This window comes from Talpa occidentalis, unplaced genomic scaffold (genome assembly GCF_014898055.3).
Source record: "Talpa occidentalis isolate TD23 unplaced genomic scaffold, MPIMG_talOcc4v2.1 talOcc4.5, whole genome shotgun sequence".
Classification (NCBI taxonomy): domain Eukaryota; kingdom Metazoa; phylum Chordata; class Mammalia; order Eulipotyphla; family Talpidae; genus Talpa; species Talpa occidentalis.
The window spans coordinates 43,410,822-43,437,808 of record NW_023604861.1 but is presented as its reverse complement, the minus strand read 5'-3'; the positions used below and the strand labels follow the sequence as shown (position 1 = coordinate 43,437,808).

The window sequence follows — 26,987 nt, the reverse complement described above, 5'->3', positions numbered from 1 at the left end:
AGGCAAAGCAACCAGGAGCTTCCAAGCTCCAGCTGTGGTAGATAAGCCTAAATTCTAGATTAATCTTGGTGAAGTAGGCAGTTCTGCTAGGAGACTGTAATGAGAACTATGGTGCACTCAAGGGGAGTAGGAAGGAGTATTCAGAAAAGCAAACGTTTGGTATTTCACAACCCCCATTGGTAGGAAGCAAGAAGATAGATACATTTGAATTTTGGTCACATTTTTATTATTCAATTGAGAGTCACAATGAAAACAGAATATTTTACAGCTGTAGAGCATTTCACAGTTTGCAAAGCATTTTGAGGGAATTTTCTTTTTAACTTTTGAAATGTCATACCCAAATCCAAATAAAATATGAAACTTGCTTTGTGAGCTGTAACTTGCAATGCAAGCATAACATGTTATTGTCTTTTTCAGCAAGTGCACTACTGATGTTTTTGTATTTCATTTTAAGAAATTCCAGACCGGACATTGCCTGGTCACGACTGTTCCTTTTCTAGGAGGTGAAAGAGATGGGGAAGGACTTACTTAAGGTCACATTGTTTACTGTTTAATACAGTCAGCCTTTGTTAACCCAAAAGTTAATCTTTGTAATTTGATGAGAATGCACTTACAGTTATTTTGCACCACCAGCTCCAGCAACCATGCTGCATTTTGCTAAGGTTGATGATAGTCCTTTCTCTTTAAGAAGAAGAAGGGAAAAAAAAAGATCCTTGGTGGGGAGGGTGGGGGCAGCTGCTGACTGCGGCACCGGCCTCCAGTCTGCCCGGACTCGGTGCGGCTCTCAGTCAAGCTGGAACCTGCTGATGTGACAAAAGGAAAACAAAGGCACGGAGACTCCATGCTGACAACCACCGGTAAGTATCTGAGGACTGGCTAGAAAACAAACAGGAAGGGTAAATGAAGAAGCTGGTAGAAATAAGCTTGCTTCGCGGTGATTCAGTTCTCAGTGGGCTGGGCTGGAGCTCACTGCAGTTTGCGGGGATCGTTGACTGCTACCCGTGAAATACTCACTTTCTGGAGACTCTTCTTTAACATGATGTGCAGTTGTGAATGTGGAATCTTTTAAATTTTCACTGTTTGGCTGACTGCCTGAAGCAGTGTTACCGGAGAGACCCTCTACGGTCGAGATGCTCACAGCACCCGCTTTGTCATTTTAATTTCCATCCTGGGTTGTGCTATTTGCTCACAAAGAGTCTATGGCTGCTATTCGGACAGCGAGAGCTCTGTTGAATAATAAAGTGGGCTCCTCAAAATAGTTTATAGTTTAATTTTTAGCACTTGCCTTCTTTTGAAACCACAGGCTCTGAAACGATTCCATACATTATGGATATCTTATATAATCTTATTTGAAAGTCCTGCTTTTAGTTACATTTTACTTCGTCATTTAATTTTACACTAATAAATGACGATTAAATTCTTAGAAAGCATGTTCCAGTCCTAAAAACCACTCCCTCTTTTCCTTTTTTTTAAAAAAGCAATCTTAATATCATGAGTATTGGATTTATTTCTAACATGCCAATAGTTTGGACTTTAATTTTATCCTCTCTGTGGTTTTAAAGTCTGTTCCATTTATGTAAAAGACAAAATGCAGATTAATGTCCTATGTTCCAAGCACAAGCTGCCCTAAAGTTGTGCTGAAGGGGAGGGAACTCTTTTATTTCCCCACCAATATGGATAAAAATGCCAACACTTAATTTAATTTTACTTGTTACATAATAAGTAAATCTCCCACGTTATTTTTAAGTTACTCATTGATAAGCAGATACATTCTAGACTGATGCATACTTATTATATCCAAATGGTTTTACTTATGACTGACTGGGTTTCTTTCCCTAACTTAAATCTTCATGTTGTGGACCAGTGATACCTAGTTCTTTTTCTTCCTTCCTCCTTGGCCATCCTCTCAGCTCTTCCATATGCTAGTTCTGCAGGCACTGAAAAGTCACTTAACTTCTGTAAGTCTCACTCAGTTCTATGACAGAGATGATGGAATCTTATGCACACACTTGCCATAGGATTGAAATGAGGTAATGCATGTGAAAGCACCTAGTACTGTCCTTGGCAAAATGTAGCTATTTAAAAGGCGTTTTGTGATTTTCCCATTCGGTCCACCCATCTACCTATCAGTCCATCCATAGAAAAGCAGACTAAAGTAGTTTCTCATACCATTTGGCTAAAGGAATGAATTTTGAAATGACCTTTAGACTGGGTGCATCTAAATCAGTTCTGATGAGTACAAAAAACATATTCAGTATCTGACATAAAGATGCTGATATTTCCATGTTCATAGACATGTTCTGTTAGAGAAAGATCCACTACCTTTGTACAGTCTTATAAAATTCTTTATGATGGAAGTAGTGATGGTAATATTGCCTGTCCTGCCATAAGTTCAAGTGAGGACTGCTCCGTTGACTGATGTAAAGGGTGCCACATTGGAAACTAGAACAACTCCCATTGCTATTATGATCTTGTACAACACGGGTGTCAATTTGCTTCTTATATTGCCAATCCTGTTACTATTTGAGTGTCTATTTTATGTGCTTTTCTCCTTGACACCTTTTCTTTCCTTAAACTCTACATTTAGCACATTTGTGTTAGATTTAAAAATGTGGGATGAGGTTCTACTCTCTCTTAAACTTAGAGCCATTATGCTGTTACCTAAGGGGGGCCCATAATGAAGCTTTGAGGAATGTTGGATGGGGAATCAAGGGGTGTGGCACTAAACCTTGACTTCTTGTGTTAACTGAAAGGTCATTTATCTTTAAGATAAGAGATGAGGAGTGGAGGAGATGATATTTACATTTCATTCAAGTCCTGGGTATATAATTCATCTAGCTGTCTTTGCTACTCAGTTTATAACAATTATTTGATTAAATAGAATGCTTTCCCATATGTTGTCTCTTTTCATTCTCGTTATAGCCTTATGCAGATTATAAAAATATAAATTTAAGAGAGTAGAACCCCAACTATCTATTTGTAAAAAGGGGTGGTTGATTAGATGATATCTAAGTTTGCTTTTCTTGCTAACCATCAGCAAGTCCTCCAATGCAAACCTTGTGCTTTGATCCCTATGCCATGGCATCCCCTCTCATGGCACTTATGTTTATGCTGCTACAAATCCCAGGTGTCATGTTGGTTCTGGATTTTATAAGGAGAAACATTACAACCAGACGTATTTGTTTTAAATATTTCGTTTTGGTTTAAACCAGGAGACTGTTGTCAGTCCAGAAAATACAAGTTCTACAGTCCAAATATCCCTTTCATGTGTTTTGAAACATTTACAACATTGTTAAATAAATCAAAGTTCTCTTAATATCATTGTGGGTGATCATAGATCTCCTTATTTCATTTAAGTATTAAGTGCTAGGAAAGAGTATGTATTTGAACTTCCAGGTATTTGGAATTGTTGTATAATTTTGCATGGTCATGGAAGTTTAGCCTTTCTCATTGTTTTTTAATGCAATGATAAAGTTAACCATTTATAAAGGTCTAGTGTGTGTGTGTGTGTGTGTGTGTGTGTGTATATATATATATATATATACACACATATATACACATATATATTTCCTAAGTTCCTAAGAGATATATATATATATTTAAAATGTGTGTATGTATATACTACTAAAAATTATTTGCTGTTTTTGAATGCTAAACTTATTTTTATTGGTTAAATCTGGCAACCTTTTATGAACAGAAACTTAATCATTGAATTAAATGGTAGTTATCTTGAGTTCCAGGATAATTGTTAAGTTTTTGAGCTTAAAACATGAATTACATCTAATCTTTATCAGTTTTCCATCAGATACCAACACTCCACTAGTTTTATTTAGTAATGTTTTTGTTTATTAAATTTTTTTTTTAAAGATTTATTTATTTATTTGTTTGTTTGTTTGTTTATACAAGCATTGGGTACAGTCAGAAGCGCGGGAGGGTGAGAGAATTCACCAGAGCCAGAGCGGGGAGCAGAGCAGGCAGAAGGACCGAAGTACACTGCTGAGGGGAGCAGCGGGCGGCAGGAGAGGTCTGCGCGCCATGTGGGACCCTCCTCTGGTGGCCGGGGTGCATCCGGGGATCTAACCGGTGCTGCAGAGGCTGCAGGCAGCTTCGCAACTCAGCGCTCAACCGCTGCGCCACCGGGGAGGCCCTTGTTTATTAAATTTTAAGCTGAGTAACTATCCTAAGAAAATTCAAATCCTGAAGTAAGCACAACTCATCTTCCTATCTCTCAGATATATGATTAACAATTAAGAAAAAAAAAAAAACCCAGATTTTATATCTATTTATTTGGAGTCAGAAAAACCTGATTTTAAAACTTGCTCTTATCTAAATCAGGCTAATAATATTTCAACTCTTGGATCCTCAGTTTCCTTCTTAAATGGGTCAAATCTGACAATAGATTATAATGTCCACAGCTAGGCTAAATGGCTGGTAAGTAAAGCTTCTGGCATGATTTTATGGACTGGCTTCTCCAAGAAATATTAGTTTTCAAGTGAATGAAAGAATATTTATTTTCCCTTCAAAAAGCCAGATAATAATGATACTAGGTAACTTCAAATAAAATATATTTTAATTATAGGATGTTTTAATTTTTGAAAAGATATTCACATACCACATAACTGACCCATGTGGTATGATATTCTTATGTAAAATTTAGTCCTCGAACATAACTTGTACTTTTTTTAAGATTTATTTATTCATTTATACAAGAACCAGGGTACAGGCCAGATGTGTGGGAGGGTGAGAGGATTCACCAGAGGCAGAGCAGGGAATAGAACAGGCAGACTGAAGTATACCGCTGAGGGGAGCAGCAGGCGAGACAGGAGAGGTCTGCCACGCCGTGTGGCTATCTCCCTTGCCGGCCGGGATGGAACCTGCACTGCAGAGGATGCCGACAGCTTCAAAACGCTGTGTTCAACAGCCTGTGCCACCAGGGAGGCCCCATAAATTGTACTTTAAAGTTCAGTCTAAGACTCTATGGTGCTTCTGTCCAGTACTGGCACTTGTCCTACCTCCTCTAACAATTAGCTCTGCAGCTTGACAGACTGAAAGCTGAGGCTAGATCAACTAAATTCATATAAAAAATATATGTTCACTTTTACTACCTGGATATTAGCAAAAAGTGTCTAAATTATTCCTTTTGTATTGAAGATGTTTTGTTATCTCTGACCCTGAATCTGGCAGAGTAGGAAAGTCAAAGATGAATAGGACTTGCTTGAGGAATTTTTAGCAGAATAGATGAGGAATATATGTATAACACAGGAGGGGTTTGGAACAGTGAGGGAATGATTTATATATTTTTCTTTATTAAGTTTTAAATATAGTATCTTTCCTTTGTACATTTTCATGGAAATTTTTAACTACACACATGACATATCCTTTCCCCATAAATAACACTTACCCTTTAAATTCATTTTGATGCTCTTTAAAGAGAATTTATGTGCATATTCAATTACATACATATTTGACTGTATGACCATGACCTTTTCTACAGAAGATTGTGCCAGTATAGTTCTGTCATTAATGACATCTGCAATTCTTGCTTTTAAATTTTGGTCTATTGATTTATAGGGTGAATTAATTTGACTTCTCCATTTTGCAAAGCTGCCATTTCAAAGTTTTGCTGAATCATGTTTTGTTCTGACATTAAGGAGGCAAGACAATTATTTTCAGGGTAATTCCAAAGGAGGCTTTTTATGGACCTGAAGTCTAAATTTATCTTCTTGTTTTTATAATATTAGGGAATTTCAAGGGTAAAGTTCCAGATCACAAAGGATTTAGTTGTCTGTGAATTTGATCAAACATGAGAAAAAATCTTGCTAAATTTTCACTCACTTCTCTAGACAAATGTGTCTCCCACTCTCTGGAGATCACTTAAGGCAATTCTGACTACCCTTCTTTGCTATAAATGGGTTAAAAGACTGCCTCTAAGGAAACTAAAGCTGTTGTGCTAGGTGACACTGCAGAGGACTTGCTTGTGAAAACTGCAGCACTGAGAACAGTGAGGAGGGGGAGGGGTGACCCAAGATGTCCTGGTATCCCCCAGGACATGGACCCCTCCCTTCTCCCCATCCCCTCGCGTAGAAAATTTTATTAGTTCCAAGTCTGTGCAGAAAAAAATTGTAGTTCTGAAATTCAAGACACTTTAGACAGTCATATTGAAGAGGATAAAGTACTAGGGGTAGCTCCTGATTATATTTTTATCTCATCCCTGCTGGAGAGACCTTTATTTTTCATTCCCTTGGGTGACAGCCAGTTGTCTGTGTGCCAGTTCCTGGGAAGTTTACTTTGTCCTTCTTTTTGTGGAAGGTGAAGAACATTTCCACCTAAGGAACTCCCCCCATCTTCCCATGCTCTTCTCTCCCTCCTACTTCTACCAACCGATGGCATTTGGTTAAGAGAACATCACAATACAATGGCAATGATTTAAATCCCGAGTCTCTAGGTTATTTCAAAGAACTGTTCCTTCAGTGTGTAGATGAACCAGCCTATTTCTTTTCCAGCCCTTAAGTGGATCATACGTGGTACCAAATATACCTACTATGGGAAAACTCAGGTTGCCAAAGTAGGATATTTTTGCTGAGAAGGCAAGGAGGTCACTGAATGGACACACTGTGTTTCTATAAACTGTGGGCAATGGCTTCAAGTTTCAGAGCCAAATGAACAGCTTCCACAACCAGCGAGGATGGATGTCCCAGCCCTCTTCCCTAGCAGCAGTTACAGAGCAATGATTGTTTGGCCCTGGTGCATGAGAGGACATGAATCAATGGACAGAGGATATTGTGAACACATTTCATGTTATTTCGTTTGTTAAAGGATATTACATGAGCAAACAGAGAAGCAGACAATGTAAAAACCAAGTTTTTGGAGTACTTTAAGACATTTCTCTGCTTGTTTCTACAGATGAGGAAAGTTGGGCACGAAGAGATTTTTGTGGGGTTCTCAAGTCTCCATCATATACATTACACCGAAAATGCTATGGTGGAAGCAACTTTCTTCCCCTTTGAAGAAAATATTGGGGAGTGGGGAAGGAAATGGCACTTGGTGCTTATGTTATGCCACTCTGTAGTAGGAGCTAAGGAATGTATATTTAAGACCCTATACAGACTGTTGCTTGATTTTTCTGGACACCAATTTTCTTAGCTATAGAATGGAACTAATAATTTCCTACCAAATCACCAGGTTGTCATGAGACTGTAATAACAATATCTATGAGCTGCATAAGTATAATTATCATGAAAGCAGTAAAAAAAAAATCATCTTTTTAAATTTTGATTGTCTTAGTGAGGAAATATCTAAATTTGTTACTATGGACAGTTTGAATGCTCAAATTTCTTATTTTTAAAGTGCATTAGAAGGCTTTTTAATCACATTAAATACCATAAAAGGCTATAGCTTTTATCATCCATTCAATGTTATTGTTAAGGATTCATAAAAATAAAGGTGTGATATACTGAAAGACTAAAAAATGGATGTATTTTCAGATTTATATATGAGAATCATGTTAAGAATAAAACATGTAACTATACAAATCTATAGTGTTAATCATATCAATAAGGAACAAAAAATATTTCTGTAGTTTTAAGTAATTATGATGGAATAGAACTAAATATATATTTAATTATAATCAGAGATATGTTCATATGTTTGGATACTTAGAATGCCTTTTTATGGCACATCACAAAGGGGACATTTGTTGAACTGAATAAAGGCGTGGGTGGATGTATGTGTGTAAATCATGAGTTGGAATAAAAAAGCGACGTTGTAACAATCTTTTGCCTATGTTTTGATCTTGAATTAGTACAAAGTAATCATGAGAATAAATCAAACAATGTTTTGTGAATGTTGATATATTATTATATGAGAAGCAGCCTGATTTGTTGGCAAAATCCCCTCCACTCAGGTGTGGAAGTTGTGCTGGAGCTGTGTGTGATCTTGCAGTGACCTTGTATCCCAAGAGGCACTATGATGGTGGGCACACTCTCCCTCTATACTGCCCCTTTACAATGGCCTACATCTTTGTGACTCCCCTCTAGACTAGTCAGGTCACTTTGGTCATCTTCCCATGCCCTTCATGCCTGGGCATGTCCTTTAGCTAACTCTTTGAGCTTTAGTCTCCTAATCCATAAAATGATCTGGTCTACGGTTTATGTAAAGTTGTCTTGAGGATCACATAAGGCAATGCAGGTAATTCTTTTTTTTTTTTAAAGATTTATTTATGCATACAAGAACTGGGGTACAGGCCAGAGGTGCAGGGGGTGAGAGGATTCACCAGAGACAGAGTGGGGAACAGAACAGGCAGACTGACTGAAATACCCTGCTGAGGGGAGCAGCAGGCAAGGCAGGAGAGGTCAGCTGCGCCATGTGGGTAGCTCCCTGGTCAGCCAGGGATTGAACTCATGCTGCAGAGGCTGTGGATAGCTTCACTGTGCTGTGCTTAACCCCTTGCACCATCAGGGAGGCCCAACAATGTAGGTAATTGTAAAAGACTGCACAGAGGTAAAGTACTATGATTTAGATTCCACACGTAAAATTTCATATTAATTCAGAAAGACTTACTGGTACTATGTGAAAATTTGTAATGCTAAGGGATACTTTGCAATGTATGGGGAAGACAGTCTTATGGAGTGTTCCCCAAGGTGTGGGACACATGACCGGATAACGAGAGTATGACAGATGTACAGGGAAGGGGTCAGTGCTATTTAAGTAGGCACCAAAAGTATGAGATCATGCAGTAAGGGGGTGACCTATTGGCCCATCTCCTTCTAGTCCATTCCCTTTTTTTTCCTTTGTAAAAAACTGTTTATGTAGACTCTACTATGTTGTACCTAATTCTTAATTAACAACTATTAATACAATAAACCATTTTAAAGGAAGAGGTTATTATCTATTCTTCATGTGAAGAAACTTTTTAATCCCACCTATAAGTCACAATTAATAGTACAAATTTAATTTTTATTATATTTAAATGAAAATATTATGCATACAAAAGGGAATATATAAAGTAGGGTCTTTTCCCACTTTTCTTCTAGGCTGGTACATTTAAAAAATTTTTTTCAAGGGTTTTTTATATATTCTGGACACAAAACCTTTGTCAATAATCTGTGTGGCAATATGGTCATTTGATTTATGTAGCTTGCCATGGGTGATCAGAAGTTCCTAATTTTATTGTAGTTTGAATATAGTCATTTTTTCTTTTCTCATTATTGCTTTCTGTTTATTTAGAGAGTTATTCTCTAGCCTAAGGTCATAAAAGTATTAGGTTATACTTCTTTGTAAAAATTTTAAGGTTTGATTTTCTAACTTATGCCTTTAATCATCTGGAATTGGTGTTTGTATGTAAGGTGAGGTACAGATACAGTTTTGTTTCTATGTCGATAATTGGTTGTTCTACTAACGTTTTTTGAGTGGTTCAACTTTCTCCACTGAGTTCTAGAAATACCTCTGCCATGCATCATCTTCCCATTAATGTGTGGATCTGTGTCTAAGCTCTTTACTGTTTGATTGTTCCTGGGTGAATTATTATAGATTTAAATAAAAGTTTGAGCTCAAGTAAAGAACTCTTCTTTCTCTTCTGGAGTGTCTTTCTTTATTCATGTTCTTTATTCTTCCATAAAATTTTTAGAATCAGCTTGTCAAGCTTTTTTTTAAGGCTGTGGGGATTCAATTGAAATTCCTTTAACTGAAAATATCAATTTGAAGAAAATTGACTTTCAATGATTTTGAGCCTTCCTGCCCACCATATAGCTATCTCTGTAGCCTCTTTAATGTTTTCCATTAAAGTTTATAAATTCTCTTTCTGAAAATTCCATACAGGTTTTTTTGTTATAGTTATTTCAAAGGTAACTTTTTTCTTGCTATTATTAAAAAAAAAAAAAACTTAAAAAAAAACCTCCTGTATGTGAAAATGCAATAGAACATACATCAGTAATCTTGATAAGCTCTGTTGTTCATTCTGTCCATTTTTCTGAATGGTTTTTGAATATTTCATGTGCGTATAGTGACAGTTTTGTTTCCCCTCACACTTCTCCTTGTTCTTCTGTTTTCTGTTTTGCACTAGCATTTCCAATAAAAAGCTGAGTAGAAATGGAGATGTATAATATCTTTAGCACTATTGAGATTGAGGTTTACCATTTGAGGAAGTTCCTGTTTACTCAAAATATTGTTTTCTTTACTTTTTTTTTTTTTTTTGGTGGTGGTGGTGGAGTCATTAAAGGAGAGTAAATTTTGTCCTCTGATAAATTCAGTCAATTTGGTCATAGATGTTATTTTTATTATATATTTCTGGATTCAGGTAACTAATATACATTTGGAATTTTTGTATCTATGTTTGCATGACATTGGCCAGTAATTCTCCTTTTTTATATTATCTCAATTGGGTTTAAATAATCTGATTTTGGAATATTTCAGCCACCTGAAATTATTTGAGCATATTGTCTGTTTTCTGGTAGAATTTTAAGATATTGGGATTACTTGTTTATTGAAAATTTAGTACAACTCACCAGTAAAACCAGATAGCCTAATATTTTCTCTGGCAGATTTTAAATATCAGTGATTGAATTTGTTTATTAGAAGTAACTTATTTCCTGAGCCTCCCTGGTGGCGCGGGCGGTTGAGCGCAGCGCTGTAAAGCTGTCCGCAGCCTCTGTCCTGCCAGTTTTATCTCCGCTGGCCTCGGAGCAACCCACGTGGCTAGCAGACCTCTCCTGTCGCGCCCGCTGCTTCCCTCAGCAGTGTCTTCGGTCGTCTGCCTGTTCGGTTCCCCGCTCTGTCTCTGGTGAATCCTCTCACCCTTCCGCGCATCTGGCCTGTACCCCAGCTCTTGTATAAATAAAATAAATCTTAAAAAAAAATCTTTAAAAAAAAAGGAATTAACTTATTTCTTGAATTAATTTTAGTACCTCATCGTTTTTCAGGAATTTTTCTAACGTTCAAAGTTTTCAAATTTATTACCTTAAATGTTTTATATTGTCTTATCTTTTAAATTTCTGATATATCTCATTTTTTGTTCCCAACATATATTGTGTATGTGACTTTTTCATCTTTACCAGTTTTGCCGTGAGTTTGTCAATTTTCTTAGTCATTTAAAATAGCTCAATTTTGTGGGTTTTGCTCATGTATCTCTGTTGTATTTTTGTTTTCTATTTCGCCAATTTTTCTGTCATCTTTCTTTTCTTTTTTTTTTTTTTTTGATTCATCTCATTGCCTTTTTTTCTGAGTTCTTATAATGGACACTTAATTTTTAGGCTTTCTTCATTCAGTATGAAATCATTCAAGACAATAAAGATCCCCATAAATTTACTTATATTAAATGATGAGAGAGCAGGTCAAAAACTCAGTATATTTTTGGGTACTTGTGTCCATCCAGAATTTAATGATTTCTTCAGTACTCATTTTGTTTTTTTTTAGAGTTACTGTCTATTTGTGTCACGTGGTACTGAGCTTCTATTCATGGCAGGGATGGAAATGTTCCTTTTATAAAATATTTACTTGGGTAGAAAGTGAGGAAGGAAAATATTAATAATCAAACAGGTCATACAAAAATAGGCCAAAGATCCCAAAAGTGGTGTGTTGTGTCTCATTTATGAAAAAAAAAAAAAAACAATTATGAAGGTGATTTATCAGTGACTAATTTGAGAAATTGATGTTCTAGATGAAATGCTACCTTCTCTCATACACATGTATTATCTCATTAGCATATATAGTTGTTCAGTCACAAGGAGTAATTTCTGAACATTTTCAGAGAATAAGAAGTCCTAGGGAGACAATATGCACACTTTTGCAGTGTCCTAAAGAAGCAATAATAATGTAAAAATTCTAAATTGTGAGTTAGATGTTAATTTTAGAAGTGATATTAAATTAAAGATTGGATTATCAGAAAGAGAGATGAGGACACAGTAATCCCTAAAGCCCACCTTAGGTTCAGCAACATGTTATGTCTTGTTAAAGTGCCTCCCTTTTGACAAGATGATTAGACTGGCAGTTCAGTGGAAGTTTGGAGAAAGACTGTATCTTGGGTTTAGTAGTACATCGTGTCTTGCTAGAAATGATGGAAATAATTGTGCTTCATGATAGTATCTTCATAAGGACTCAGAGTTACTTAGTTAAAACTACAAAAATTGTTTTTTTTTATAATGAATGAGTCATTGTTCATTTGGAGCAAAGTTATAGTAATTTGTAATAGAAGCCTATGCTACTTAGCAATTTTATCAAACATGACAGATGACATAAAGCTAATTAATATCTCAGATTATAGAATATGTATTTTAAAAGATATCGACTAACTGGAATTAGAGATGGAAATTCTTCATGAAGGTTGATAGCCTGAATTTTCCACTTAAGTCAATACTTCGATTTCCCTCAAATGTCCCCACGGAGGGAGAACATCTTAACCTGGGTGGGCTGCAGGCAAAGTCTTGAAGACTTTACTTCAAATATGACAAATCCCAGATTTCCCTTGAAATCTCATGTTTTAACAAAGATGTTTTAATAAAGAATGTTTGAAGTTTTAATAAAGATTCATACAAAACATGTATCTGTTCTATAATATTCTTATTTTATCATTATATTTTAAAATGATATCTTAATTAACAAAAACTTATTCAGAAGACATATTTGGATTAATTCCTATTCTCAGATTCATTGATGAGTTAAAAATATATATGCTTGCCTAGAATCACAGAAATTTAGAGTGTTACCTTAGTATACTTATTCCAGTGCCCTTGTTTTATGGATAAAGAAATTAATCCTAATCCTCCACTTTATTATACATAGTGTCTCTTAATCTAAACATTTCAAATTGAAGAGCCAATTTTTAAAAGTCCGTCATCATGCAAAATGTTTCTATCCTGTTACTAATATAATTCTTTAAATTAATTTTTAAATTTTAACTTGAAATCTAGAATGTCTTTAATTCTTGACATGTGGCAATCAAAATTATATATATTTATATGAAAGAACAAAATGATTTTGGATTTATTTGTTTTGATTAATCTCATTCATGATGCCTAGTAATATTTTTATTAAGCAAGTTGCTGAAAAAGTGTTTTCAGGAAAGAGCTTACAGTGTTCTGAATTCCTTTCCTGGGTTTTGGTGGCCATCCAAAAATCTATAGTGTTAGAAGTATAGCTTATATAACAAGAAATCAAGAGCTGGTTTTCCAATATTCAGTCCATTACTTCCTAATTTCTTTAACTTATTAGCAATTCTTCTTTTCTCTTTCTATCTAAAAAACCCAAAAGTGATCATGTCTGAAAGTTTTGCAAATTAAAAAGCATTGATAGCTGTGATATTGTGTGGATGGGGAGAAAATTCTCTTTCATTTGTCTCTCTAGTTTGTCATTGTTGTAAAATTTGTCATTTTCCCCCCCTCCTATTACTTAAAATGCTAAAATGTTACAAGTTAAATGGTTATGAAGAATATTACTAATAAAACAAGGCCTTTCAGCTAGATACAGTTTCTCTTCTTTTTGTAGAACAGATGTTTTGCTTTCAAATGTAATTTGTATTATATGTAAAGTCATAGGCTTGGGTTTAAGGATATGTTCCTTAAGAAAGACATTATGCGAAGCACATGTTTCTACTTGGAAGAAGTCAAGGACATAGAAGAATAAGAAGAGATACATAAAGAAAGAGAATATGAAACCAAATTAAGTAGATATGGTTTTTATTTATAGAGACTGCCATGTCTAGTTACACATGTGTGTTTGTCGGTTGCTTATTTTGTTGTGAGGTGAGGGAGAAATGCCATGCTGTTTGGCAGGACTGTAGAGCAACCAGCAGTTTATAATTAGAAAGGCAGTGGAGCTAAGAACCATTCATGAAGAATTGCACTTTCAGTGCATTGACTTCAAGTACTTTTCCCTGCTCCTTCCTTTACTCTTGCTTGATTTTTTTTTTTCAGGATCATAGCAATTATGCCAAGATGCAGGTATCATCAGAGGAAGAATAAAGGCTCACCTGCAAGAGTTTTACATCTGCCGAGATGAGGGTGAGAATCACTGGGCCCAAGAATTACATCTTCCCCTGCCACTTTCCAAAAGAAATATGAAGATGCTCAGATAAAAAAAAAAAAAACAAAAAAACATTTTTTTGCTTTGGGAAAAAGCCAAAAACCATTAACTAATCGATACTCGTTTACCTTAAGAACTTCTGTGGGTGGTTGGATTAAAGGGCATACCCAAGAAGGCAAGCGCTTTCAGACTGGAGAGTCATATTTAAGGAACAAACAAAACACAAGAATGCTGTTGGCTCTAGGATGATCACAGGGGAAAGCAGGCTTCTCTTTGGCCTGACAAAGCTGAACTTGGAATACACGTTTAAAGGAAACACAAACAAAAGACTTAAATTGAAGAAAGAAAAACATTTTCATGATTTTCACAGACAAGTATTCCAGGAGAAGTTATAATGGAGACCGAGGATAATAGGTAAATTGTTTTCATTACAATTTGTTTTGAGATTTTAAGCTTAATGCTTAATGAGTTTTTCTAAATGAAAAACATAGGTAAGTAAAAACAAATGAAAGCTCTGTAGAGGTAAAAGTGAATCAAGTATAGATAATTCGGTTTTGACTGGAATTGTTTCTTTAACCTTCAAACCAAGGGTTGCAAGTCATCCCTTCATATCTGTCCAGATGATTTTGAGTTTTGTGTCCTGTGTAGTTGTTATAATTTACAGTTGATTAGATATGACTTGCTGTCTCCTTTGTAATATGTTTATTTTAATGTTAAATATACAACTATAATATATCTTGAGTTGTAATACCTGAGAAAGGAGAGAGAGAACATTCTGCTTTTCCTCTATAAACTATGGAGACAAAAGAGAACACTTTTTCCTTTCCTCAAATTTAGTTGCTATTTATAAACATATGCTTATTTTATAAACATAAGGATTTATGCAAAAGTACAATATATAATTTTAATTACCTCTTAAATTTCTGTGTGCTTTTTAAAAACAATATAACAAAATGATCTTTCACAATTTTGACATAATTTCATATGATTTGACTGTATTCAAATCGTACATTCAATAATTAAAATTTTAGTGCCATACAGGCCAGGTAAGATTTCACATTTTATAACATACTGATATCAACAGATATAAAAAACTTCAAATTTGCTTATATAAATCTGAGACATTGAAATAAGCCATTTTTTTGGTCTTTACCTTTTGAAAATGTTTATTTACTAGGCAGTAAGTAAATACAACTATTTTATTTAATAAAACTTGCCACCTGTAAATCAGGATTAAGTCTTGTGATTAATTGTTATCTAAATATCTGAATGCATATGAATATTGAGTCAACTTAATGGCTTTCATTTTTATTGAACAATTGGAGTATTTGATTCTTTTCTTCGTTTTCTAGCATAAGAAACCACCTCAGATGAATTATCTTTACTAGTAGTGTTAATTCTTTAAACTTGAAGGAAATATACACACATATTATCCTGCAGTACTTAATTTTTCCGTTTTATGTTCTGAAGTGCTTCCATTTAGCATTTTCTTCTCAGTTTTGAAAGTTTGTCTTTCAAATTAAAGGTGAGCCCATTTTCATTCAAGTTACTAGTTGACCAGTTTGTTAGAAATAATTTCATTTATTAGTTTATTTTAAGGGGCATTGGTTATATAGAATCATTGATGCGATAACTAGCTATACATTTTTTTTTAAATCAGCATTGTTTTGCAGCATCTAACATGTTGAAAAGAACAAGTTTAAATTGTCTTTGTAATCACCAGGTGATTAATTCTATTGCTACCTAGAAAAATGTACATTAACTTTAAGTGTATTTTTTCAGGTTATCTACTTTAGATTTCTCAGAAATCTTAAGACTTTCATCAGACCTTAATTATTTACTTTAATTACTTAAAATTAAAATAGCAGTAATGAGATATAACATTTGTGAATATAGAGAGTAGAGTACATGGTTGACAAAGCATCAATCTTAATATTATTTTTATAAACACATTTATTAAGACATTTAAAATCTTCCTTATTAATACTGTAAATATGGGAGTAAGGCAAGAAAGTGGCATAGTGACACTGCTGGGCTCATATTCTCTGGATACTCACAAATAGATTGCAGTAAACCAAAACCAAAAGTCCCAAAGGGATGATCACTGCACAGACTAGGAGCAACAGTCTAGTGGAACAGGGAAGGAAAACTTTTTTTTTTAAAGTACTAAAATTATTTATTAATACTATAAATGAATCAGCTCTCCAGGCTAACACAAGAGATGCTGAGATGGTTTTATCACCAACTGCACAAAACTATGTCCAATTTAAGAAACAGATGATTACATTTGTGCTTTTTAATACCAAGGAAGCCATGTGGGTTAGAGTTTTTAATTTTGTCTGTTTATTCCAATACTTAGCATAGAAGCGTCTTGTCATGTGACTGGACTTGCAATTAACATTGATGTTACTGCAGGTATTACTCCGGGGAAGGAAAACTTTAAGTGAGCTCTGTTTATAGGGATATTGGGGCAGTATAACGTAATGGAAGGATGGCACCTGCTCTGCAGAGCCCACTAAGAGGTTGATGACTTGTGCACATGCCATCATTGGGCACTCCTGAGACCTGGCACTGCTTTGGATAAGGAGTGCACACATTGGCAGGACAGGTTGAAGGATACACTGTTGAACAGCTAGAGGAGTGGGGGTGCAAAGTATTACTGCCTTGAACCTGAGACTCTTAATATAAAATAGCTAGAGCCTAAGTGGGTAGTGAGAAGCAGGTCAGAGCACCAAGGTCTCCTCATAGAAGAGGCTCCTCCTTGAAGCCCAGGAAGAGAAATTCAAAACGTCTGCCACCCCTTCAACCCCACAGGACTAAAACCAAAACAAAGGAACACTTGAACAAACTAGAGCTCAAGCACCTGTCGATAACAGAAGCAAACACTCCAGAATAAGGATGTCTGATGAAAAGAAATGGGAACAACAGCCAGCTGTGGGCTCATGTTAACTACCATCTGTGTCCACCACTGCATCCAGAGCTTAAAGATAGCCTAGAATGGAAGTGGACACTAGGCTATAAGAGATGAAGATGGAGGAGTTGGACTAGAGGAGGTAACTCATTATGAACCCCCACACAACTCTGGCCCCCAAAGCACAATAAACTCCACAATTTACTGGAGGTAAACACACCAAGACACATTATAATAAAGTTGTTGAAACCTACCAACAAGGAAGAATATTAAAAACATCAAGAGAAAAAAAGGGGTAACCTAAAAGGAACATCAAACAGACTGTCAGTGTTCCTGCTGTTGAGTAGAAACATCATAAGCATGAAGGAACTGGAAGGAGATGTTTAAAGTACTTAAATAACAAGACTTCCAACCAGAATCCTTACCCAGCAAGATAAACATTTAAAATGAAAAGAAGAGTAAGGACCTTCACTGAAAAGCAAAAATTATCTATCTATATATATAAATAAAAAACATATATATAAATATATATATAAATAAAAAACATATATATATATATAAAGTATCTATCAATATCAAGCTGCACATGAAAGAAACTTTAAAGGGATGATTGAGGAGTAATAAGGCACAGACATCTAGATTGCTCAACATGGAGGGAGGAGGAGAGTAACAACATGGCCCAAAAAATGAGCCAGAGACCAAGCCCACCAACAGGTCACACATACAGCCCATCAGATACACAAATGGTGTATCATATACTCTCACACAAAAATTAATACAGGTAACACATAAGACAGTGGAAATAGAATTTAAACATAACATAACCTGAAGACTTAAGAAAATGAAAAGACAAACCAGACAAACCAGAAATAAATAAAAGCATAACAATATGGTAACACGCACTTATGGCTCAGTAAATACCTTAAATGCAAACAGCCTGAGATGACCCATCAAAGGATGATGAGTGACTGATTGGGTTACAAAGCAAAATCAAACCTTCTCTTGTTTGCAAGAAACTCAGCTACCAACAAAAACAAGCACAAGCTTACAGTTAGAGGCTCGAAGGCAGCTATACAAGCAAATGACAACCAAGGGGGAAAAAAGTCAGGAACAGCTGTATTTTAATCTGATAAAAGAAACTTCCAACTAAGAAAGGCACTAAGAGATAGAGGTAAGCACTATGTTATGATTAAGTATCTATACAAGAAGAAATAATATTCATAAATATAAATATATATATATCAAATGAGGGGGCACTGACATACAGAAGACAACTAATGACAGAACCTAAGAGAAATATTGATAACAATGCAATAATATTAATATCTCATTTACAAAAATAGATCAACAACAAAAACAACAAACAAGGAAATAATAGCCTTAAATGAATAGCTAGACTAAATAGATCTAACAGATATTTACAGAACACTCCACCCAGAAAACATCACATACATTTTTTTTCAAGTGCACATGGAACATTTTCAAGAATAGACCATATCTTTGGATACAATTCAATTGTCAATAAAACCACAAAGATGAAATTATACCTAGTACCTTCTCTGACCATGTCATAAATTTAGAAATCAAAAATAAGGGAAAAAAAACAGGAAAAGCTATGACTATCTGGAGATTAAGCAACAAGATGCTTAAAAGAAAAGGATAAAAGAGGAAAACAAAACGGAAATTAAAACATACCTTGAGATGGGTGAAAATGATGACACAAGCTACCAGAATCTTTGCGATGCCATGAAAGTGATCATCAGGAGGAAGATAATTATAATACAGTCCAATATCAAAAGGCAAGAAAAATCTCAAATAAATAATCTAGTTTCACACCTAAAGCAACTTGAAAAAGAGCGGCAAACAAGAAATCCAATGTTAGTAGAAGAAGGAAGTAATAAAAATCAGGGCAGAAATAAATGAAACAGAGATCAAAATGACCTTACAAAAAATAAATGACTAAGCAATATTTTCAAAGAAATAGAACAAAAATATTGAAGTTTATATAGAACCACAAAAGACCTTGATTGCAAAAGCAATTCTGAGAAAAACAGAGCGAAATGGAGATATCATGTTACCTATCTTCAAATTTTAAAGCGACCATACTGAAAACAATATGATAAAGGCATAAAAATAGATACATGGATCAATAGAATAGAATTGAAAACCCTAAATAAATACACATGCATACTGGCACCTAAGGTATGATAAATCATCTATGACCATTAAGTCAGGAAAGGTCAGTCTCTTATAAATGGTGCTGGGAAAATTGGAAAGCCACACAAAAAGAATGAAGTTGGATCACTTACTATTCCCACATACAATATAAACTACAAATAAATTAATGCTCTAAATGTAAGTCCTACAACAATAAAATTTATAGAAGAAAACATTGGTGATATGTTCCATCATATCAATGATAATGATTTTTTTGGTGACTTGACCACTATGGCAAGAAAATTAAAAAAAAAATTAAACAATTGGGATTACCTCAAATTAAAAAGAGTCCATATAGCAAATGAAAATACAAGATGAATAAAAAAGACGTCCTACTAGGTCTCCCCTGGTGGCGCAGTGGTTGAGCGCTAGGTTGCGAGGCTGCCCGCAGCCTCTGCAGCACCAGTTCGATCCCCGGCCACTGGCAAGGGTCCCACCAAAAAAAAAAAAAAAAGACATCCTACTGAATGGGGAAAATATTTACATAAAACAATTGATAAGGAATTAATATCCAAGCTCTATAAAACCTCATATAATCAACAATAAAAAACAACAACACAATTTATAACTGGGCAGCAGATAGGGATAGACAATTCACCTAAGAAAATATCCAGAAGACCAAAGGACATGAAGCAATGTTCATTGCAACCTCTATAAGAGAAATGCAGGTTAAAATCATCTCATGCCCATAAAAATGACAGATATTAAAAAAGACTCCCGACAACATATGTTGGAGAGGATGTGGAGGGAAAATGAACTGTATTTCACTGTTGGAGGGAATATAAACTGGTGCATTATTTATGGAAAGCCTTCTGAATTTATCTTAAAAAAATTAGAATTGGGGCCTCCCTGGTGGCACAAGGGGTTAAGCACTGCATTGTGAAGCAATCTGCAGCTTCTACAGCACAGAGTCTGACCCCCTGCCTGCCAGGGAGCAACCCACATGGCACAGCAGACCTCTCCTCTCCCCCTTCTCCCCTCAGCAGTGTCTTTCAGTCAGTCTGCCTGTTCTGTTCCCCGCTCTGTCTCTGGTGAAACCTCTCACCCCCCGCATCTCTGGCCTGTACCCCAGTTCTTGTATGCATAAATAAAAATAAATCTTCAAAAAAATGAAAAAGAAAATCAGAATTATAAAAAAAAAATCAACTAAAATTGGAAATACTATATGACCATGCAATCCTACTCTTGGGATAATTTGATAATGATAACATAAAACACTTCTAAAAAACCAGTAGACATCAGTAAACATCTTGAGGATCCTGAGGTAAGAGGGCTGTGGGAGGGAATGGGACAGGGGATGATAGTCCTACTTAAAAAAAAAAAAAGCATAGATAAGTTAAACTTGGTTGCTTGGTCTTCTTGTTTCTAGAGCAAGATAATTTTTATTTTATTTTATTTTACTGGGAAGGAACTTGTTTTTTCACTTTTTTTTTTATTTTTATATTCCCCATGCAATTTCAACCCCGATTTTGACCCCAATCCCTCCTCCCCCTCCCAGCAAGATAATTTTTAAAGTTAAAAAGGACAGTGGGCTTCTTGCACTCTGGGTGTTTTATTCCAGGTTTTCAGTCTTGGTCAGGTTACGTCATTAACACCTAGGTCCTTCCTAGTGCACTGTAAATATTTTGGAAAAAGACACTCAATTGTCTATCTGATAAACATGCTAATATAATGCTAACATAAAGAGCAGATATATTATTGAATATACCATATGAATATTCAAGCTGAATGTTGAGACTTCATCTCTCTTGTTGAAGGCTGCCTTGGGATTGATTTCCTCTTTGTAGCTTTCATGAAGACTCTGGAGTATCTGTGCAAAGAGCAGAGCTCAGGATATGAAAGGGATGGACCAGACCCCCTAGAATGCTGAGGAAACAGTTCTAGTTATAGTATGCTGAGGAGTATGGCACATTTGGGATTGGCTCACTCTTATGGCAATGCCTAAATGATCCTATGCTTCTCATTTGATAGGTAAGAAAAGTGAAGTTATATGATTTGTTCATACTCAGAGGGTTGTTAAAGAAAAAATTATTCTGACACTCATTGAAACAGTGTCCTGAAGATTTCATTCAGGGCTCTGACAACAGCAGGGAGAATTGGATTCAACACTGAATATAGTAAAAACAGCTGAGGATTTATAGCCAATGAGCAGAGTGAGATGATCAGGGATTAGAAAATTAATAAGAGGCAACTTCAAATGTATAGGGGTTCTTGCTGAAACCAACATGACAAAATTTTTGCCTAAGACAGGCCAGGGTGATTAAATATCAAGGGTGGGGAGAAAGAGTTTGATTAGATATTGAGGATAATTATATTAAGGGTAGGGGGGGGGTTCTTGCTAAAAGGAGGAGGCTAGGCATGCCTAATACTAGTCCACCAATGACAAGACTTAGTGTAAAGAGGGTGTGAAGGAATCTTCTAAAGTTTGGTTGACTTTTGTCAGTTTCAAGCCCTGTTTTGTATTCCTCTCTGTTTTTCCCCAAGTGTTTGACTATCCATCTATCCCGGTGGTTGCAGTACAGTACTTTTAGTCAGGATTCTCTGTATAGACCTATGTTCTTAAAAACCATTCTTTCAACTAACAGGTATTAAGTTTTTATTATGTGCCAGTTACTTGGAATGTATCAGGAAATGAAAATGATATAATACTGACTTTGTGAATTCAGACTTTCTTTGCTGCATATGTTTTCAAATTCCCTCCATTTTGTTGACAATGGCTGCATTTCATCCTTTGTTGTGGCTATGTAATATTCCATGGTATGCATGCATCACATCTTTTTGATCCATTCATCCACTGAAGGAGATTTCAGCTGCTTCCATTTCCTAGCTATTACAAATAATGTTGCTACAAGTATTGTACAACATATGGGCTTTTTTATTGATGATTTCATATTCTGTGGATATAGGCACAAGAGTGGGATTCCCTGAAGGTCCTGTATTTATATTTTTAATTTTTTAAAGATTTATTTATTCATGCATACAAGAGCTGAGGTACAGGCCAGAGATGGGGGGCAGTGATAGGATCCACCAGAGACAGAATGGGGAACAGAACAGGCAGATTGACCAAAGTACATTGCTGAGGGGAGCAAGGGGCGAGTCAGGAGAGTCTGCCACTCCATGTGGGTTGCTCCCTGGCTGGCTGGGGATCGAACTTGTGCTGCAGAGGCTGCTGATTGCTTCATAGTGAGGTGCGTAACCCCTTGTGCCACCAGGGAGGCCCAATATATTTTTAATTTTTAATGGTAAATCCAGATTGCTTTCCATAATTGTTTCACCTGTTCACATTCTTCCAATAGTGTAAGAAGGTTGCTGTTCAGAGTCTTTTTGATATGTGCCATTTTCATGGGTATGAGGAGCTATCTTATTGTAGTTTTAATCTGTATCCCTCATTAGGAGTGCTGATGAACATTTTTTCATGTCTTTTGTCCTGTATATCCTCTTTAGTGAATTATCTATTGATCTCTGCTGCCCATTTCCTAACTTGGTTTTTTTTTGTTTTTTGCCATTGAATTATAAAAGTTTTTTTTAATTTACCTTGGCTATTAATATATTACCAATTATATATTGTATAAATACATTTTACCATTCAGTCGGGTGTCTGTCTAATCATTTTGTATTTTCATTTGTTGTATCAAAGCTTTTTGATTTGAGGTAATCCTAATTTTTTTTTTAATTCCCTTGCAAAGGGGTTGAATTGCCAAAAATATGTTCATTGCTGATATCATGGAATGTATTGTCAAAGTTTGCTTTTATGTATTTTGTTGTTGCTGTTCTCATATCTAATTCTTTGATCCATTGGAGATTATTTTTGTCTATGGTATTAGCAAGTAACCCAGCTTCATTCTTTTATGTGTGGCTTTCCAATTTTCCCAGCACCACTTACTAAAGAGACTCTTTCCCCCATTTTTATGGTCATGGACGTTTATTATGGATATGCATGTATTTATTTCTGAACTTTCAACTCTGTTTTATTCGTCTATGTGTCTATTTTGTGGCAATACCATATTCTTTTTAATACAGTTGCTTTATAGTAATGTTTGAAGTCAGGTAAAATGATTCCTCCATTTTTCTCCGTTTTTCTTAAGGTTGTTTTGCAACATAAGACTCTGTGATTCCATGTCAATTTCAAAATTTTTTTGAAAAATATTGCTGTTTGATTGCTCATAAGTGGAAGTTAAGTGCTGAAGATGTTCAAGAGGGTAGACATCTCTTCACTGGCTTTTTGCCTTACTGGCTGGGTAGATTGTTGGACAGAGTGTTAGTTGTATTATTTGTTCTTACCATACCAGAAGTGTTTTATATTTTATTCCTGAAATGTGAGGAGTGGTTCCAGTACCCCAATCATGTCCTTAATGTCTTAAATATAAGATCAGTGCTGTCTCATTCCATGATCTGAGTCTGAAGTTTTCTAGTCTTTTCTCCAAAGAAAGAAATCTAGGAACGCCTTCCTTACCCATCTTAGTCCTTCTTCACTTTGTAAGTACTAACCAACTTTGTGCTAGTTAACTGAGGATGTGGAGAAGCGATACCAACACCTGTTTTCTGTTCTTAAGAACCTCACTTTTAATTCCTTTGTGTCTCCAGAGCCACAGTCATACATGGAATGTTGATGTGGAAAGACCTGGGGTTGAAGAATATACAGAATTTTATGAGCCAGAGGTGGGGATGTATATTCAACAGCTATTTAGCATGGTTGAGCATTTAGATATGGTGTCTAATTAAATGTTAAAGTAGAGTTTTGCTGCATGACCAATGTTATCATTCTTGGAATGTTTATTTTGGATTTCTAATATCCTCAGATTATTTAACCCCAAATAGAAAATATTTAGAAAGCAGAAAAGTGATCAAAGACTTACCGACCAAAATATGAATATTTTTACTCTTGAACAAACATCTCTAGGACATCAATAACAAACCCAAGTAGAGATATGGAACTCATGTTTTGGTCCCCTAAAAGTGGGGTTAGATTTTGCATCTGTGTATAATCTTGGGCAGTTATAATCATTCTACTATTTCTTTTATATCTATAAAATAGGAACATAAATGCCTCGTGGGATTTTAGTGAAGATTAAATAAGAAGTATCTGGTGCCTAGTGAGTGCTTAATGAATTGTAGGTACTTTATTAAGCCCGGTTTTGAGTTGTTCACTATACCAATTGCTGCTTAAAATTAACAACTACCATTGTGATACTTCAGAGGCAGTTGGATGACTAACCTTCCCCCAAATGTGAACCCATTATCCACATACAAGTATACAAGCATAATTATAATTGAGAGAGGTCTTTGCTGTGGAGCACATCCCTCTTGTGTGCAGAAGCAAGGTGCCATGATTGTTGAGAGTAGCTTGTGCTGTTTATGGTTACTCTGTCTGCATTGTCTTTTTCTTCCTAAAGAACTTTTAAGTGAAATGAGAAATCAATTCTATTTGTAAACACATACACACACATGAAAATGCACAAGAAGGAAATACCAGGGCCCCGTAGGAGACTTTCCTTATTAAGAGGGAGGATGTTGAGGAACTGAGGTGTGGCCTCATTGGGAAGTAGAAGAAATAACACTGTGACAGAAAGATCTGGCCAATCTCTGAACCCTGCAGCATTCTTGGGAATAAAGATAACAAGGGAAGAAATGGAAAAAAAACAGGTTTCATTCCAGATATGTAATCAAACAGGAGGGAAGTCTCTTCTGATTGGGACAAGCAGTCATGCTCCTAGTCCAGGAAAGCTTTGTTGATGAAGACATTATCTTGGCATTCAACAGCAACTAATAACTTAGGTAGGTTTCTTTTATTTTAGCATTTTTCCTTTTATATTGAAATTATATTTACTATGTATGTATATCACCCTATTCCTTGAGTTCCTTACAGAGTTATTTTTACCATTGTCTTTGATTTATAAGCATCTGGTAGCCTATACACAGTTAATGTTAATTGAATGCAACAGAGCTGGGGAAGTAGTAGAAGTTTTTTCATGAGGAAAAGGAAGTAAACTTGAAATAATGAGGTTTAAGGGTACCCAAGATGTCCTTTGCCTGTTTCACTTTTTTTTTTTTTAATGTTTTATTTCCTGGATCTTCTGAACACATCAGCAAATCATGTACTTCCTTGATTAAACTTCCTGTTTAATTTACCATGGGTAAAATAAGCCTAAGGATTTTTTAAAAAAAGATTTATTTATTTATGCATACAAGAACTGGGGTACAGGCCAGAGGTGAGGGGGGTGAGAGGATTCACCAGAGACAGAGTGGGGAATGGAACAGGTAGACTGACTGAAATACACTGCTGAGGGGAGCAGCGGGAGAGTCAAGAGAGGTCTGCTGCACCATGTGGGACGCTCCCTAGTTGGGGAGCTCCCTAGCTGGGGATCGAACTCATGCTGCAGTGGCTGCAGACAGCTTCATAGGTTGCCTCTTAACCCCTTGTACCACGAGGGAGGCCCTGTTTCACTTTTTTTTCTGGCATTCATCTTGAGTATTCAAATGCCAAACCAAGAGAGATGGGGAAGGAAGAGGCTGAGGATAAGTGGAAAAGAGCATGTAGGCCACCATCTTGCTGTTCTAACCTGGTTGCCATTCTGTGTCCTGAGATAGAAATTCTGCTCTTTTATTCTATTAGTGCCCAGCACATAGAGGTGCTACCCATTTTTATTATAGGAATAGATGAATTCCTTCCAGGTCAGTTACAGCCCCATTTCACCTCACAATAACCCCAGGAGGAAGATGAGTAAGTTTGGAGTAATGCCAACACCACACACACACACACACACACACACACACACACACACACCCCACACACACACACACACTCCTGGTGGATACTCTCCTTCTACGACCACACAGAAGTGGAGGATGGAGAAGGGCAGAAAGTGAAGAATAATACTTAAGGGGAAAAAAAGAAAAAATCAGAAGCAAAAGTAACTGACTGGAATAATAATAATAGCTGGAAGAAAGGTTGAAAAATAAGTCTATTCTAGAGTATCATGGTTTTTGCTGCTCATACTTTTTTATATTTTATTTAATCAACTTTATGGTGAAATGTCTTTTAAGTTTGACTCATAAATTTCCTTCTATGTGGCACTGAGATTCCATTAAAAAACTAACTAATGTGCAATAGTTATTTTGATGTTCATGCTGCTATAGCTATAGCCAGTTTACACTATCTCCATATTTTCTGTAAAATATTCCAAGAGAGGATGTTTAATCAAAGTTCATTGTAAGTAGAAGAGGAATTCAGAAGTTACATCTGTTTTTTTTATTCTCTGAAATGGCTTATACTATATAGGGTCTGAGTCAATTTTTCCTTTCTAGTGCAAAGTCCCTCTGGATTATCCAATTGATATATGTAAGCATGACTACACTTAAGGCCCTTGCTGGCTAATTTTGCTTTGGCAAAGCTGTTTCTGAATAACTTAAGATTTTTGGCAACTAAACAACTAGTTCTCATTAAAATGAACAATAGTTCCAAGAGCATCATGTAAAGTCTGTACAATCTTACTTTCTGATAACTTTTACTGCACTGTAGGGGATTCATAATGCCCTTCTTGGAAGAAGAAAAGGCAGGAATGTTAATTCAGAAACATGACATCATTTCCCAAAGCATGTTTAATGTAACTAAAAATAAAAATTAAGCTATTGTGTCTACATTAACACAAAGAGAAGGGAAATTTAGTCATTTGTCTAGCTTACTAGTTATTGAATGTGGCCTGGAGGATTAATTCTTCCTGGGCCCTCAGCATTTCTGGTTGAAGATCTTGTCTTCCCTTATACCATGTGTGGTGTCAGCGAGCTGAAGGAGGAGACACCAATGGGACAAACCATCTGGGAGGTGGAAATAAGGCTCACAGTCTTG

At 35.8% G+C, this 26,987-nt stretch overlaps 1 protein-coding gene across 2 annotated transcripts in view; it reads left to right on the top strand.

Moving 5' to 3' along the window:
- Positions 1 to 26,987, top strand: part of SACS (sacsin molecular chaperone) — a 124,276-nt gene that overhangs the window by 42,681 nt on the left and 54,608 nt on the right. The window contains exons 1-2 of one of the 2 annotated variants that reach the window (XM_037527024.2): positions 734 to 857; positions 13,905 to 14,427. In XM_037527024.2, coding sequence (XP_037382921.1) covers positions 14,408 to 14,427 — 20 coding nt within the window. In that variant the 5' untranslated portion in view covers positions 734 to 857; positions 13,905 to 14,407. Of the gene's footprint in view, positions 1 to 733; positions 858 to 13,904; positions 14,428 to 26,987 lie in introns of those variants that run through there. The other variant, XM_054701841.1, reaches the window with a different exon arrangement.